At 38.6% G+C, this 18,980-nt stretch overlaps 1 protein-coding gene across 1 annotated transcript in view; it reads right to left on the reverse strand.

The window, feature by feature from the left end:
- Positions 1 to 3,084: 3,084 nt before the first annotated feature.
- nphp4 (nephronophthisis 4) overlaps positions 3,085 to 18,980 on the reverse strand; it is a 165,150-nt gene continuing 149,254 nt past the window's right edge. Inside the window, exons 23-29 of the mRNA XM_060882077.1 lie at positions 15,883 to 16,042; positions 15,539 to 15,603; positions 15,250 to 15,335; positions 13,409 to 13,580; positions 10,607 to 10,786; positions 8,680 to 8,823; positions 3,085 to 3,674 (exon numbers count right to left, since the gene is read on the reverse strand). Coding sequence (XP_060738060.1) covers positions 3,534 to 3,674; positions 8,680 to 8,823; positions 10,607 to 10,786; positions 13,409 to 13,580; positions 15,250 to 15,335; positions 15,539 to 15,603; positions 15,883 to 16,042 — 948 coding nt within the window. The 3' untranslated portion in view covers positions 3,085 to 3,533. The remainder of the gene's footprint in view (positions 3,675 to 8,679; positions 8,824 to 10,606; positions 10,787 to 13,408; positions 13,581 to 15,249; positions 15,336 to 15,538; positions 15,604 to 15,882; positions 16,043 to 18,980) is intronic.

Genomic DNA, 18,980 nt, shown 5'->3' on the forward strand with positions numbered 1-18,980 from the left:
CTACAGAACTGGAGATTCTGGGTCATTTAAACAGGATTTGAAAATGATCACTGTCTTTTTCCAATTCTCTGCCTTCTACAGCCTCTGATTACTGTTCCTAGCTGAAACACGGAGAACCTGATGTGATTTTCTGCTGTTCTAGTCAATCCACCTCAAAGTTCAACATGCTGGTCTTTCAGGGAGGCACTTCGCAAAAGTAAAAAGTGTTTCTTTGAATTACTTGGGCATTTTTTTTCCAGCTAATCCCTGACATCCATCCATCCATCCATCTCGTCCTTCCTTCCATCATTCCATCCATCCTTCCTTACTTCCTTCCATCATTCCTTCCTTCCATTCTTTTTTCATTTCTCCTTCTAGCCTTCCTTCTTTGATATAATCTTTTCATCATTCCACTCACTCACTCACTCACTCACTCACTCACTCACTCACTCACTCACTCACTCACTCACTCACTCACTCACTCACTCACTCACTCACTCACTCACTCACTCACTCACTCACTCACTCACTCACTCACTCACTCACTCACTTTTTATATTGACATACAAACATTATTATGGAACATTTTATTTTGTTAATAAACTTAACGCTTGGATTTTTTTGAAAAGTGACCCAATAAGAACAACCAGACCATTGACTGTTTCTCTGAGTGAAATCTATAATTGTGTTAGTACAACCAGTGCTGCTTCTGCAAGTCTAATGAGATTTCACATTTGCACATTTTCATGAAAGCCAAAAATCCAATGCTTTGTCTGGCCAGATACTTTTAGCTCAGGGAGAACAAAACAGAATACAACAAAAAGGCAAAAGCTATTACAGCTATTACAACAACCTTCGAAACATTTGTCAATATGCATGTATGGGCTTAACCTCAAGGCAGGGTTCTTGTCCCTTTTTTATCCCCTTTTATGCTGTTTTCTTGCTAACATTTAAAGATCATTAAATGGTATCAATAAACAGGAGAACAAAATGTAATATGCGTTAGTGCTAATAAAAAAGTCTAAAACAGCTAATTCTATTTTTTATTCTATCAAGTTTATCATAACTACAATTTACAAGTTTGTTGTTTTTTAATAGATGCTAAGGTGTAATTCCAGAATGATATGTTATAGTATTGAGTCTTTTCTTAGCAATTTACCAGCATATCTGAGGACAATGTTTAGATTCTCGATATATTTTCACTGTATTTCCATTGTCACTGTTTTTCAGTGTTTGCCTGGAAAAATTAACACCTAGGTAAATTCCTGGCTGCGGTCATTGTGTAGTTTTCAAGCTTGGCATTGATGCTTTCGCAGTTACCAACAAATAGTGTTCTCACAAGCGTAAGTGCTTAAACGGTGTGTGTAATTCCAGCCAAAAGTATTTCGCCACACCAAACGACTGAAACGGGTGCATTTCTTACTTCTCCTGTTGTGTGCACTTAGTAGATTTGTTCTCACACTGTGCAGGACATGTTATCATGTAGATTAGCCTTTTAAAAAAGATCCCCTTTGGTTCTAACCCTCAGATCAGACGGTGTATTTCTACCATTACAGATTTTGTGTTCTTATATAAATTCCCATCATGCATAATCACAGTGGAAATAGAAGTAGAGGAAAATGTAGGATGTTCAGCATCACTAAACACACAAACAAAAAAAATCTGGTCTCCTTGTGTGTTATTTTGCATAAGGATATCTGTAATAAATAAAAATAGAAAAAGATTTTGAATTGCTGCCGAATCACTGACTACTGGCAGATCTGTGCATTATTATATTATTAATGGCTTTAGTGAATCAGGTCCACAGTTCTTAGTGCGTTTTACTCAAGAAGGACTCCGAGTGTATGTAGTAGAAAGCTGGAGCGGTCGCTTTGGGAGAACAGTGTCTCTTCTGAACTGTGGTGATAATGACCCACTGTAGGAGGTTCGGCTCAGTGTGAACAAGCACAAAAGTCCACTGCGTCTGCCTCCGTTAAACTGAAAAACTCCCTGAGCTCTGTATAGAGTGTGCTCAATCTCTGCAAGTGACACCCTCGATCTCAATAGGGAAATGGCAACCCACTGCTGGTGCTTTAGCTCAACACTAACCAGGCACAACATGTGCTGACTTTGTTCTCAACTCAGAATAAAGAGGATTTCTTTCTCCAGGAGGTTTGGGATTTCCGGATAGGTAGCATTTGATCGGTCATCGGTCTACAAGCTTAGATGAACACATACGATTCTAAAGAGAAGTAAAGCGATTGAGTTTAGGGTTAGAAATTCGATATGAAACTTAATGAATGAATGAGTAAATGATTATCACCATCCAATCAAAAAGATCAGATTTAAATTTTTTCCTGAAGTGCCCTGTCCTGATGTGTTTCTTTACCTTGTAGTTAGTTGGTTAAAGTGGATTATGTTCAGCAGGTTTCATGGTTTAAGAAGAAAGGGAAAGTTGTGTGTGTGCGCTGTACATGTATAGCTGGATAAGATAGTTAGCGAGCTTGTTCAGAAAATGAATGCACGAGACATTTTAGACACCTGGTAAGACACACAGAATTTTTTGACCTCTGGTTTTGAACATCTGTGAGTTCCTGATACGGTTTGTTGATGACTACAACGTTGCTGCTTTAAATATGTATCTTCATGTGTGAGCTATGGAAATCATCCATCCATCCATTTTCTGTAGCGCTTATCCTACTGTACACACTCGCAGGAAACATGGAGTCTATACCTGGACACTCAGGGAAAAGGCAGGAGATACCCTGAATGGGGCATCAATTCATCACAGAGCACAATCTCTCTCTCTCTCACACACACACACCTAATTACACACAACAGACAATTTAAAGATGGCAAATCAGCCTACAAGGCATGTCTTTGGACTGAGGAGGAAACCTAAACACCCAGAAGTAACACTGTGCACAAGGAGAGAGGCAAACATCTTAACCACTAAACCACTGTGCCCCCTTTAGGGAATGAATACACTTTCGTTTCTGAGAGTCGGCCCGAGGGAACATCCGACATCCTAATTTCCTGTCATTAAATCAAGCTGTCAGTCAAACAAAAAGAGGTGCACAGAGTCCAAGTATGAAAATTCACAGTTAAATTTGAACATCAGGGGAAAATCTGTCTATAAAATCTAAGTGTGGGAAGTCAGGAAAAATATTTCAAACAGGGCTACAGAAGGCACAAAAGGTATAAACAGCTTTCCGATGCAGATTTCGGTGTTTATTTAGTGTATATATGCTGAGAATTGAGGATTTCTATTACATCTCTTCCTCAGTACACAATCTTCATGCGTGCACAGGTCTCGCTGGTGTCATCCGTATGCATTTGTGTGTTTAAAAAAATATATATCACCTTTCTGCTAGTCTTAAATCTGTTTCCTGTGTGTAAATAGTGATTCATTCATGTATCCGAGATGTAATCTAAGCTGTACTGTATGTATAAGGTATCAGGTTTCATCACAACTGAATCTTCTTTAAAAGAAATATATGACCAATTCAAAAAGATGATGATGGTGATGATGATGATGATGATGCAGCACAGCTTCATGTGCCGGTTTGTGTTTGTTATCTGTAGACAACTTTGATGCAGTATGTCTCTTCGTTTTTATCCTCCAGGTCATTGATGAAGATGAGGATCTCCTCGGTACCTGCGCTCTGACTGGGAGCAAAACGCAACCCGATGTTGTAGCTCGCACCTCCTTCAACCTGCATTCACAAAGACAACCACACACAAACACACAAAAGCTTAAAAAATCATCTAAACACACGCAAACAGACCAAAAATACTGAAAAAGAGCTGGTAAATGTATCTTATGGGGAAAAAAGCAATAAAAACAAAAACACAAACAAAAAACTCAGGAAGTACAACGGCTTGTACAGTATATACAGTATGAGCCTGATTCTGTGGAGATCCTCTGTAGCAGTTTATCACATAAACACATGCATTTATGTAAATGATTGTGCTAAAGACAGCTTGTGGGGCCACAGAGAGCTAGACAAGTAGTTTGGAAAGTTTTGATGGAAACATAATGTTAAAGATTATGTAAGTAATGTTAAAGAAATGATCGTTCCTGGTCAGAGACACATGCACTTCTAGTTTAAAAAACAGATGGTTCTCAGAGCAGAGGTGTGGTGAGAAAATCATGTCACATGAGTGGGCGTGGATTTTTAACACAGGAACTTGTATATAAAGTCACGTGACAAAGAAAGGCCACTTTCCTTAGCATGGGGATGTGACCATTTATCTATCTTTCCATCCATCCATCCATCCATCCATCCATCCATCCATCCATTAGAAGCTGCCATATGTAGGTCACAAGACAAAGGCCATGTTCATGAACATGGGAAAGTGATCTTTCTTTCTTTCTTTATTCCATCCATCCATCCATTGATTCGTTCATCCATCCATCCATCCATCCATCTTTATAAGCTGCTACATGAAGGCCTTCCTTCCTTCCTTCCTTCCTTCCTTCCTTCGTTCATCCATCCATCCATCCATCCAAGCTGCAACATGAAGGCCTTCCTTCCTTCCTTCCTTCATCCATCTCTTCATTCATTCATTCATTCATTGATTCGTTCCTCCGTCCATCCATCCATTAGTCCATCCATCTTTATAAGCTGCCACATGAAGGCATTCCTGCCTTCATTCATCCATCTCTCAATTCATTCATTCATTCATTCATTCAATCGTCCATCCATCCATCTTTATAAGCTGCCACATGAATGCCTTCCTTCCTTCTTTCATCCATCTCTTCATTCATTCATTCATTCATTCATTCATTCATTCATCCATCCATCCATCCATCCATCCATCCATCAACAGATTAGGATTAAAAAAAAAGCAGTCATGCTACCATCTGTTTCAATACCATCTTATTTTTAGACATAATCTAATGTTTCAGCATTAAAGCTAACTGTTGTACCATTCAGTCATGTTAGCTGCTCATCTAAGCATTTGAAATTTCTTATCTAGCAACTTTACTGTGATACATTATAGTTTTAGAGATTTCTGTAGCCACTCTGTCTGTCTCTCTTAGATCTAATGGCTGGTTGAGACAGACTGCACTGTACTCTGGATTTATACAGTAATCTCCTCAAAACATACAGCCATATCGATTTTTTGTTTCTTCAGCTCAGCAACTAGTTTATGATGACACAGTTATTCCCTCTTGAAAGAAAGAAAGAAAGAAAGAAAGAAAGAAAAAAAAAACAACAACAACAAATACACCTTGAAAAAAACCATAAATTTTCTGGAAGGGAATGAAATTGAAGCAGCGTTGACCCGTCGGAGAAACGGCTGAGGCTCTTTTCTTTCTTTATGAGTTTCACCGTTTTTATTTGATGCATACGCATGATTCATTTGTTTCGATCATCCCTGTGTGCACAGTATTTCACACTGCCCAGGTGTTTATGCTCTGAGACACTGTGCACATATGCAGTCATGAGACACGGTGAGCGCCTGAGCAAATCAACGGAAGCAGTCAGTGATGAAATTAACATTTTTCCCATTAGCAATATCCTTCCTGGAAGAAAGTAATGAGTTATAATATCCTGACCCTGTAGGCAATAGAGGTTATGAAAGATGTTCGGGTGACTTCTGTGAGCGCTGTAAAGGTTGACTGGAGTGCACGCTGCCTGTAAACGATGCTAAAGCAATTTATCAACAGAGTTTAATTACAGTCTTGTACAGTATATAGCACTTAATGCTAGAGGTATCATCCTTTTCTCTGTAGGGAAAAGGTATGGAGGTAGTGACCTGTTTTTTTCCCATGGTTCACACCCAAAAAAAAAACACAAAATATTAAAATCTCACCGGAGGAAACCTATGGGCCAGGAACGTTCTTAAATAACTTTCCTATGTAATCTCTAAAGCTTTCAGAAATTACAGGCAGCCTCGACAGTGGAAAAATAATGGATAGGAGTTTAAACTTTAGCAATAAAGTGACTTTCCCCAAGTCATTTGTCTGATCTACGTCCCCTGCTCCCTTTCTCACGCTACCTTTATGAAAGCTTGGTCCATTTTGTGTTGCTGGAAAGAGTGCCACGTCTTTTCCCATTTCCTTTCTTTATGAGATTCAGCACTTTTATTTGACCCATAACATTGCTTGGGGACTTAATGTGTTCAGTAGTGACAGCGCTGATATGCTACATGCCATGTGTGCTTTCCTAAAACTTATACTACTGAAATACAAATCAAAAAGCAACTATAGTAGACTCTGAAAAAATAAAAATATCTTTATGAGCGGTTAATTTGACTAGTATTTATATTATTTTTAGTCATTTTTAAATAAAAATAAGATCCTAAAGGCCATTTCTAGATATTTTTCCTTGAAATTTTCAAATAGGTTTTTTAGACTAGACATTGAACTAGTGGATGAACTCACTGGCAGGTGAGGTGCAAAAAAATGTCCACCTTAGAAAATTTATTTACTTATAGAATAAAAGAATATTGGAATGTACTATCATGCATCCATTTGGCAGACACTGTTATCCAAAGCAATTTACATTTTTATCGCATTTTATACAACTGAGCAATTAAGGGTTTTGCTCATGGGCTCAGCAGTGGCCACTCGGTGGACCTGGGTTTCAAACTCACAACCTTCTGATCTGTAGTCAGATGTAGTCACCTTGACCACTTAGCTACCACTTCTCACAATTTTCAACATTCACCTATTACTCCGTTATCCAGAGGAACTTACAATAATCTCATTTTATATTGTACAACTGAGGATTAAGGGCCTTGCTCAGGGGCTCAGCAGTGGTGGCTTGGTGGACCTGGGGTTTGAAATCACAACCTTCCAATCAGTAGTCCAGTGCCTTAAGCTACCACATTCCCTTAATTCCCATAATCGTAACAGAATAGATTAGTATATAGTAATACATTTCAATAAGTATTTAGTAGCCGCTTTATTCTGGTCTGGGTTTGGAGGATCTAGAGGCTGTTTTGGGCTCAGTAGGAGCAAGGATCGATAGGATACACCCTGGATAAGATGCCAGAACATTGCAGGCTAACATGCATATATTCCTGTAGAGCCAAATTCATATAACCAATCAATGTAATTACAAGTTTTCAGTGTGTGGGAGAGAAAATGAAGAACCTAGAGGAAGCCACATGGGTATGGAGAGAACATGAAAAATTCCACACAGGCAGCTACCCAAGCACAGGATCAAACAAGGAACCCTGGAGGTGTGAGACGGCAAGACGTGATTTTCACTGATCTCTCAGACAAATGAGCACAAAGATTCACCTTGACAACCTGTCAATCACATAATCCTAAGCCCTTTGCTCAAGATGACATCCTGGTCTTTGACTCTTCGATAGAACAAAGCCAAAGAACAAAGAGCTTCTTGAAAAAAAATGATGGTAATAAACAAGCAAAGCTCAACGTCAACGACAGTAAAAAAGATGTCTCTGATGCCAATAGGTTTAGTGCTTCTTGTTACTAATTTATATTTCACCTTCAAAACCCTTAAAATATACTTCAAACAGGAAGTGAGATATTGAAAAGAAACTCTTTCAGACATTCGACCTTGACCATGTTTGGATCGATTCTAAAATCTAGCCTGCTGGTTATATTGATATTTCCAGATCAATCATACTAACATTTAACCACATGTTCTTGAAAAATCATGCTAATGAGGATCTTTGGTGGACACGGGGACATCCTGGAAACATAATATCTCCATCAGAAAGTGGTAGAGACTCAGCAAGTTACCAGAGAGAAACATGGATTCTTTTGCCAGGTCACACTACAGTGGAGTTTGAAGGCTGATATGAAATCAGATACTCAGAGCTTCAACAATGACTAATGTAAGTAAATATTAGATCCTAGAGTTGCCAGATTTCATGCTTGAAATTTTTATACTCTGTTGGTATTAAATTTTGTTTACTTCAAGGGTTTAAGAATGAAGATTTATCATCAACTGAGACAATCTGAGGTTTTAGCAATAACAATAAATAGATCTATATTCAATAAGCTTAATGGCTAAAGCTTAAGATCAGATTTGTTTTAAATAGGTTTTCTAGCTGTTTTAAAATAGAAATATATACCACACACACGCACACACACACACACACATACATATGCACGCGCACACACACACACCCACAAACCTATGCACACACACATACACATACGCACACACACGCACACACACAAACTTATGCACACACACATACATATGCACACACACATCCACACAAACTTAAGCACACACACACATACATACACACACGCACACACACACCCCCACACAAACTTACGCACACACACACACACACGCACACACATGCACACACGCGCACACACACGCACGCACACACGCGCACACACACACGCTGCTTAAGTTAGAATGGCTGACTGGCCATAGCTTTCTGAACTGACAGCAACATGACAGGGAAGCAAACATGCCTGTGTGTTGACTGAATACTGGGTGTTTTTGGTCCACATCATTTATTTTTGCTCTCATTTACAGAACCTCAGGCAGATAAAGAGAATGACGTTTCTCACCTTAGCAGAATTTACTGACAGCTGATGGAATGTGAAAACTTGGCTAAATATTACAGAATGTTCTGACTTTACCGTTAACAAGCTAGTGCTTCATGGAAAAAGTCTCCTAAGGCTTTTCATAGTGTTAGATCTCAGCAAACACGAGCTGCAAAATAACATCAGTAAAGACAGGTTGTCTAATGCAAAGTGCTTTATCTAACCTGAAACTTTTCCTCTTTGAACTGCAGTAGGTCTGGATGGTCCGAGCACAGCCTGAACCCTCTATTAGCAGTATAGGGATTGGTGAAGCTGATCTTCTTATTGCTGCCTCGTCCACCTTCTACAGGCACTTGGATCTCAAAGGCCTGCAGATGAGATGACATCCCGAAAAAAAGCAGACAAAATTACAAAGTAGAGTTCACAGTATTCTTGTTAACACACAGTAGCTGTCAAAAGAGCTTGGTAATACAATTTTTTTAATACATTTCATAATACGTCATGTATTCTGGCAGGCTGTAAGAACAGCAAGAGGAAGCTATAGAGATTTACACAATAGGATAACGTGCAATGGGGTAGCACGATGACAGCTGAAGAGAGAGAACTAGACACTGAGTATTGGTAAAAGACACGATTAGAGAAGACCACACAATGGGTGTTATAAATAAAATTAACAGAAAATGAGTGTAAAAGATAAGTAGAAAGAAAGCTTAAGAGAGTGAAGTTGGGTCAGAGAGAACGCAGACACGGTTAAGAGTAGACTTTAACATCTAAAAATCCCAGAGGCTCCATTTGGCTCAGCTCGAACTGCAAGCCATCTTCCTCTCCGTCATTCTCCGAGCTGCTCTGCCACACACAGGCAGATGAGGTGGCCGTGTTAAAGAGAGTTTTTATGTTCACTTACATTGTGTCACCATCTGTCCTTCAGGTAAATGGTGCCATTACTTCTGATAAATTTAAAGAACGTTATGTGTCACTTAACCACAGCCAAGTTAAAGTCGTACAGAATCCCCTTGGCCAAATGCTACACGTCTACACCTAAGTGTTAAGACATAATGGACAGTACAAGTGCATCCAGGAATTAATGGAAATTGTGTAGCATCTAAAAGCCACTGTTCCTTTGGCTGAAAGCATTAATGACTCGTGTGTAAAAGCCTGGACGTGCAAACATCAGTCACACTGCAAGTGTTGAGCCACAATGGGCCTAATTAAAATTACTGGAACATATAAAGAAATCATACCAAAATATTAAAACAGCAATACGAAATCTATGCTTCATGTTCATCGTAAGTGGCCTTTAATTTGGCAGCAAAATAATCAGGATTCGAAATACTGGAACGATTGATGCACCAAGAAACAACTAAAGTGACCATTTGGAAGATTATTTTTTTCTTATAGGGTTAAAAACATTATTTTAGATTTCCGGTCATTTAATTTAATTAATTAAAAAAAGCCATTAAAGACAGCAACATATCACATAAACTAAACAAAATTTGATTTAGCCTAGCCGCAAAAAAACAACACAAAAAAAAAACAAACAAACAAAAAAAACGAAGCAAGCATTACAGTGAAGAAGAACTGCGGGAAATCCATTAAAATATTATTCTTGTCAGCAGACATTTTTGCGAAAATGTATTTTTCACAGCATTTCTATACATGTAGACTTTTGCACAGTACTGTACTTACAGCAAGCATTACATGAGACTTTAAATGTCATTTAATGAAGGAAAAGATGTGAAAATAAATTCACTTCTGGGGATGAAATGCGCTACAATTTAGACATCACATTTTTCCTGTGGCTGATTCTCAAACGAGGGTTCTGCTGGGTATAAAGTGCACTATTTAGGGTATATAGAGCCATTTAAAGGTTCCACTCTATGCAGCGAGTATGTAGGTACAGGAGACCATTCGGATTCTGGTCTAAGACAGAGCCACTAGATGTGGTAAAAGCCATTTTTCCATTATTACTGCAATGGTTTGATCAAATTTGTATACTGTACAGTTGTATGCTAGTAAGTGTTCTTGGATATTTCATTTATTGAGCTGGCTTTCTGAAAGTATTTATTTGTAAAAGTTGACATCCTTTGTGGACTTTCATGGCTGACGTGAAAGTGTTAAATAACAGGTTTAGAACAATAAAGAAGACATTACCCGTGAAATAACAGGTTGCCTGCAGGTGAGGCACAGAAGCCAGGATGCCACCAGCTGCCTCATGTCCACATCCACCACATTAAGGTAGCGGAAACAGCTCCCAGAGTGCAGAGCCTTCACTCCCAGCCTAATGTCCTGCACACACAGAGCAGGAAGCGCAAATACTCCTTCTGGGTCCACCTGGCACACACACAAACACACACAAACATACACACACACACAAACACACACGCACACCCACACACACACGCACACACACAAACACACACAAACACACACGCACACACACACACACACACAAACACACACGCACATACACACACACAAACACACACGCACACCCACACACACAAACACAAACACAAACACACAAATACAAACACACCCACACACACAAACACAAACACACAAATACAAACACACACTCACACACAAACACACACACACACACACACACACAATAAGTCAAAAATAAACTTTCATTCTCACAATTCTCAAATTATCTACTTTTACAGTATATTCTTAAAAAAAAATCAATTATCTACACCCCTAAAACAATGTAATAAATAAATAAAACAAATGTCCTGTTTCCTTGGGCTATAAATATGATGCTATTGTAGCAAAAATAAATAAATAAATAAAAATACTTTGAACAAAGTGACAAATGGACATTATTTTCTAGTAATAAGACATATGAACACATTCATTATCATTATTTTTTTTGGTTTAAATGTTATTAAATATGTTTATCGGTAAAGTATTGTAGTGTTTACAGCTGTCTGTGTATTTAGAACATTTTATTAGAGTTTTGTTGGCATTGCTACATGCAACTCAGAAGCCTCTGAAATTAAAAGACAATTTTTAACATCATTTTTTTTTTTTTTTTACTGTAAATTTCAAATTGTCAATTGTCGCTACATCATGGGCCTCTGGTTAAGTTTTGCAAGTAACGGATACTGAAAATCTTACCGCAGCAAGCACAAGCAATGTGCTGTGATTTAGTGTTTAAGTGATTTTCTACTTAAAACTATCAAAATAAATGAAAGCGTTTTAATATCAAAGAGCTCTGAGTAGCTTCTCTAACACTTCTTCTATACTGTATGTACTCCTGTCCGTCATTATAGTTTTCACAGCTATGGAGTAAATATAAAGCTTTGGAGAGTTGTGAATCGGCTACCTTCTGGCTGGCTGTAATTAAGAAGGATATATATATATATATATATATAAACTCACAGAGCACTTTATTTAGAACACTATTGTAATAATGGGTACAGGCCTCGCTTAGCTCTCAAAAAAGTGTGGATTTCAAGTGTGGAGAATCAAGTCAAGTCGAGAAGCTTTTATTGTCATTTCAAACATATGTAGCTGACGCAGTTCACAGTGAAATTCTTTCTGTTCACGGAAAGAATCACACAAATCCTGCAGATTTTCAGGAGCACTTTTCACGCTGTGAATCTTCTTTTCTAGAACATCTTAAAGGGGTTCTAATAGCTTCAGATCTGAAGAACAATGAACTCCTTGTCATGTTCAGGAAACCAGTTAGAGACGAGGTTTGCTTTGTGACATGGCGCATTAACCTGCTGGAAGAAGCCATTAGAATTTCAGCAACAGTACTCAGGTATTATTGGGTCCAAACTAGTAAGAAAATATTCCCCACACCTTTACACCACCTCCACCAGCCTGGATTGTTGACACAAGGCAGGTTGGGTCAAAAGATTCATGCTGTTGGTCCAAATTCGGACCCTACCGTCTATGTGACTGAGTTTAAATTAAGATTCATCAGACCAGGCTGCATTTTTTCCCGTCTTCATCTGTCCAGTTTTATCCATCGCAGCCTCAGCTTTCTGTTCTAGGCCGACAGAATTGGAACCTGATCTTACGGTCGTCTGCTGTTGTGGCCCGTCCACCTCATAGATAACAAGACATATAGTGCATGAGATGTTGTCTTTTGAGTTCCAGAGTTCTTATCTGAATTACTTTTGCCTTTCTATCAGCTTGAACCAGTCTTTTCTTTTTTTTTTTTTTACCACTCTCACCAGCACAGCGTTTCATCTCCTCTCATCCTGCTGCTCATCTGATGTTTTTTTATTAAGCGCAACATTCTGACTGAACTTTAGAGATTGTTGAAAATCCCAGGAGATCAGTCATTATAAAAATATATCAAACCAGTCCTCCTGGGACCAACAAAAATCACACAGAAGACATTTCTCCCCTCATTGTCATGGTTAATCTGAGCATGACCCAAATCTGCTGCGGTATCTGCGTGATTTTATGCATTTCACTGCTGCCTAATAAAATAATTGTATGACTGAATAATTGTACAGGTGTTCCTAATAAAGTGCTCTGTGAGTCTACATGACTAGCGATTTATTAACCATAGATGCATAGTACTTCAATACAGAAACAAAGAAAAATAAAGTAGGATTTATAGATTGAGTTCATTAGGTTTCTGTACAGCAGGGAATTATAATTAGGGCTGAATGAATTCAGCGAGTGATTGTTCTAGTGATTATTGTTTGTATATTAAAGTGATTATGTTCATCTCATGTCAAACTTCATGCTGGTTTGCACTGACAGATTGAAAGATCAGATGCTAAATAAGTGCTATATCATCAGCATAACCTCGAACATTCCCACTGAATAAAGGACTGTTCTTGTTTTTTCATCTCTGAATGTTGCCTCATCATGTCAGTCTTCTATTTTTATTTTTTTGATTATTTAATTTGGTGCTAAATAAATAGGGACAGAGCCCCAAAGAACGAGTCACAACTTGCTGTTGCCCTTTGATCCCACCGTGTTTACCTGCAGCTCCAGAGGGTGGGAAGTGTAGCACTTGACCTTGCGGATGCTCTGCGTGCCACGCAGTACCAGGGAGTGCCAGCTGAGAGAACCACACACACAGCTAACGTCCATTTTTTGTAGGTAATGCATGTACACCTGCCACGTTTGAGTGGGACAAGCCAGCCAGGGATCACTGTCCAACACACACACACACAAACTACTTATTCATAGCTCTATATCTACCATTAACCACTAACAAATACAATCTTACACAGTTAAACAGAGAAGTGGAGCATCACCCTGCACCAACCATCCTTTCTCCATGGAAATCAAATTTAAATCTTTCTTTTTAATCTGAGTTGATTTTATGCCAAAAATGCATCATTTATTTATACTATTCTCTTTATTTCAAATGTATTGTTAAATTTATTGTTGATTGGCAGAATTAATTTCTTCCAAATAAAGGTATGACTCACCCTGAATCATATTCAGTCATTTTATATTGAACTATTTATTATGTCTTTGGTGATTATGGTGCTAATTTTGGTTGATGATTTATTTTCTGATTTATTTAAAAAGTGACAAAAAAAAAAAAAAAAACAGTCAACTGTCAGCTTTCACTGTTAGCTCCTAAAAAATGGGCAAAATTATATAGACTTGTAACCATGACACACACGTGGGTCTTCCTCACATCTGGATGACGATGTTCAATGAGCACATATACAGTAGGTGTGATGGCCAAGTGTCCAGAAACCTTTGACCATATAGTGTACTTCAATAATATCAGAAATACTTTGTGTACAATCAAGACATGGACATGGAAAGGGGTGTTTAGTTTGTATTAAATACCTACTGTAGCTTACAGGATAGAATACACTGGTTAAGGGTGTGAGTTTATTAAAACACTTGATTGTGTAAAGATGCTTAAATCCTTGCTAGCCAAGTGTGATTTTCACCCACAGTGAATGTCATGCTGTGATCAAGTTGTTAGATAGTTATTATAAGTAAAACAGACATAATACTAATCACATCCTGTCTGTCAAAATATTTGTGATGCTTGTGTATCGGAGTCAGAGTATGAATGGACTTATAAAGCAATGATCCATGTGAGGGCTTGTGTTACAGTGATTTTATCATGGCTCAGTCAACACGTTCTTAAGAACAACACTTAACCTCTAAACCATGATCAAATGTTAAAACCAAGTGTTCAATAAATAACGACGTTTCTTATGGAAAATATCCTCAATAAACGTTTGTTCCACCATGGAATGTACCTGAACACTAAGCTTTGGTTACTAAGCATCACAACAAAAGCTTCTCAACCAAACTAATATTAGATTAGGACAGAAATGATTTGTTTTTAAAAATATCTGATCTTTTTTTTTTTTCTTCACTTTTCTGACTACCCAATCATATTTAATTCTTTTCAGTTCAAAATGGTATCAGGGTTATTAAAATTTACTTCGACTTCAGTGTACGAAACAAGAAATAATGAACGTATTAATGATTGTAATTGGATTGTATTTCCATTACTGTTCTGAAATCTTTAGTGAGTGATGAACAGGAGACAGGATTTCCTTTAACGGCGTGTCATGATGCTGTTTATTCCATTTCCATGACTGAGAAATGTCTAACTCTGGCTGTGATGAATAAATGAATATTGCAACATGATGCAATCAGACAGTAAATGAGAAACCTTGATTAAGCAAAATGACATTAATCACACAAGCAGGGATTAATCAAGGATGCAGCAGCTACATGTAGTCATGCCCACTCACGCTCATGCATATACAGTACCACCCCGACCACCACGACCCCCCCACCAAGACACACACACACACACGAAGAGAAACAACACATACTCGAACACGCTGATGACGAATGTCTTAATCTGTGGACTGGGAGCTCCTTGCACTTTCAGATAAATGTCCTGAGGTTCTCCAGGAGCCTGTAGTGCATTAAAACATAATAATCAGCTTATTTATTGAACTAATTTCCTCACCAATTATAATAATACAAGAACAAGCCATTTCAGCATAGCAGTTTTAATGAACATCGTTAGTGCGCCAAATATTGGTGAATTAATAAAGAGTTTCCTCTCAGTCTCACTTCCTGGCAATTAGTCTGAGAGCTGCAATGTGATTGGCTCACCGTGGTGATGACGTGGCAGATCACTTCGGGGTCACTGCAGCGCACCTGGAGCCTCGAACCAGCATCTGTGTGTAGGGGTGTGTGTGTGTGTGTGTGTGTGTGTGTGTGTGTGTGTGTGTGTGTGTGTGTGTGTGAGAGAGAGTGTGTGTGTGTGAGTGTGTGAGTGTGTGTGTGAGAGAGAGAGAGAGAGAGAGATGTGGTCTTTAGTTCAGTAATGGTAAAAAGTAACAACAGAGAGAGCAAGCAACAGAAAAAGAAAGTGTGTGTGTGTGTGTGTGTGTGTGTGTGTGTGTGTGTGTGTGTGTGTGTGTTGGAACAGTTGTAAGGCTAATAATGAGCAACACCTGGTGTGCCAGGTTCAGCAGGAGGCAGCCGGATGGCTTTCTTAAAGAATGAGAGCTCGGGCTGATAGAAGCGAAAGGTCTGGTGGACGATGTGGGGAGTCGGCTCCACTCTCACTTGGCAGACGGCCAGCGGCTGACTGTCCGCTGCTCGGAAAAACACCTGCGCAATGAGTAGAAGCAGAACAGGGCTGAAACTCTACTCAGGAGGTGGACATGTAAAGTACATTTACCACTTATTTACTAATTATTAAAATGCATACTATTTAAAAAAAAAAAAGTTAAAGTTAAAGACCAATCAGGTTCATCTTCATCTCATCTCTGTTCTCCATGTCATGCAGCAAGCAGGATGAAATCTCTAAAGGTCATTTGAGCCTACATGCTTAACTGGTTCACAGGGACTTGTATAGTAGAGGTCCACTTTATTATAATCTAAACTTAATACAGTAATAATTGTCTGACGATAGTTAACATTTGTGGAAGGAGTCTCCAGTGTGAGGAGATCATCCACTGTGGTAGAATCTTCTACCAGTTTTCCAGCAATCCTTTTTTTTTTGTCTTCAAAAATGAGAAGAAACAAAAATTAGACAGACAAAACGACAGAAACGAACGCGTCTCATAGACGTTCCATTAACATTGAATGCAACTGTAAATGGCTTAATATTAGAATGTGCTGTTCTTTGATGCATGAATATGTAAAAAAATCTTGTCACAAAGCACAGATTTATAAGAGTCATGCTGCTAACCAATTTTACCAGTGGCTCTTTTATGCCGGGCCGTTTCAACACCACATGCTCCATGCATTATTGTCCTGTAACACCATGCTGCTTAGTGTTTCTGTTCCTTACATAGATCACTTCCTTTTTTATTATTTTTTTTCTTCTGGCACCCGTCGGCCTCTACAGCTAAACAGAGCTTCGAATTTAGAAACGCAAAATGGCTTATGTGGGCATATTTTATCACCTCAGCTAGAGGAATCGCAGTGAAGTGTTGTTGCTGTGATAAAATTGTCTGAAAAGCTCTGAAGTCACACTTAACAGCCAGAAATAAAAAAAAAAAAAGGTATGCAAAGTCAATCATTCCTGTCATAGCTCAGAGAAATATCGGTCAAAAGAACAGAGAGCACTTTCGCTTTCACTTAACACTACATTTAAGTTAATAAGCAGAAGACGGTATTTTACTGTGACTCCATAAATACAATTTGTTCACAAGCACAAATTCCAAACTTTTAACCGTTTGTTTTAACCACACTGATGTAAAAAATTAAAGATGAGTTCAAGGAAGTATTTATATTTATTATTTTTCCACAACATACAATCATGGAAAAGGGAGATGTGGATTTTTATTTTAGAATAAGAATGTGAAGCCTTTATTTTGCCATATATACATTACAGCACAGTGAAAATCTTTTTTCACATATCTGAACTGTATCCAATGTATCCGGTCAGAGCACAGGGTCAGAGATGATACAGTGCCCCTTGTGCAAGGAGGGTTAAGGGCCTTTGCTCAAGGGCCCAGCAGTGGCGGCTTGAACCCGGATCGTCCGATCAACAACCCATAGCCTTAACAGCTTGAGCCATCACTGGCACAAACTTAACAAAAATTTCATTTTAACAAATTTGAAATGATGGTATTTAATTGTTTTTTTTTTCTTTAAAATGTGTAGATGCTGCATTCATTTAATTGATAAAACAGTTATTCAGCTTGATAAAAAATATATAGATGAACAGACATATCTCATGCATAATAGTTTGAGTATTTTAAAGGAGTAAGGATTCTCTATGTGTGTGTGTGTGTGTGTGTGTGTGTGTGTGTGTGTGTGTGTGTGTGTGTGTGTGTGTGTGTGTGTGTGATCTAAGTTGTGCTGAGGAGAAAGTGCCTCAGTAAGACACACACACACATACATTTTTAACATGACCATCAATCATGAAGCTTATGTTTTGAGCCTATGTCTATAGATTATGTAAAGATTATATACAGATTTAACTAGTAAACTCTTGACTATATGTTCACCACCTGACGTCCTTAGAAATCTAGCTATAGAATCCTTCCTCCTTTAAAATACTCAAACTATTATGCATGAGATATGTCTGTTCATCTATATATTTTTTATCAAGCTGAATAACTGTTTTATCAATTAAATGAATGCAGCATCTACCTTGAGGGTTAAACAGTTCTGTAGGAATCATGGCATGTGTTATCAGAGATTTGGACTAATGTATGTTGGTTAGTCCAGCAGCAAGCTGAAGCTAGATCAGAGGTCACAAACTCATTTAAAATAATAAACAGTGTCTACAATATAATTGGATGAGCCATGATCAAAGAAGCTGCAAAATACCTGATAGATGCTCAGCATCAAAATAATGTTGCTTAGCAACCAAAGCTTATAGGTAGCAAACAGAAAAATTGCTTATTAAGAATATTATTAATAATATATTAAATACATTATGCCTAAGAACACTGTCAGATGTGATAAAGTCACTGCAACACACATTCTCTTACTGCTTATTAAGTATTGAGCCCAATGCCAAGAGAACCCTTTGAATGAATTACAAACCACATGACGACTAATGAGATTCGTCTGGTCATCATCGGCTGAATATCTGACACCCCAGAGCTTGATCAAATGTGATATCTCTTACTGAAAATGTGTGTTAAATGTGTTGTCAGCTCTACAGATGCACATGACCTGAGGTGGTGTCACTTAGAGTGAAACAGTTGACCCTGACTGTATCAGAGTATGAAGTGAAGTGTGTGTGTGTGTGTGTGAGAGAATGTCTGCATGTGTCAGCAGGGTCTGAAAGGGTAAGTCTCTCTAGGCTTCATATGGCAGCTCAAGCCTGAAGGCAAAACTGCAGAAGCATGTGCACACACACGCACACACTCACACACAAGCATGCATACACACGCACGCACGCACACACACACACACACACACAAGCATGCATACACGCACTCGCACGCGCACACACGCACACACGCACACACGCACACACGCACACGCACACGCACACGCACACGCACACGCACACGCACACGCACACGCACACGCACACACACACACACGCACACACAAGCACGCATACACGCACACGCACACA

The sequence above is a fragment of the Tachysurus vachellii genome, chromosome 11 (assembly GCF_030014155.1).
Source record: "Tachysurus vachellii isolate PV-2020 chromosome 11, HZAU_Pvac_v1, whole genome shotgun sequence".
In the NCBI taxonomy this organism is placed as follows: Eukaryota; Metazoa; Chordata; class Actinopteri; order Siluriformes; family Bagridae; genus Tachysurus; species Tachysurus vachellii.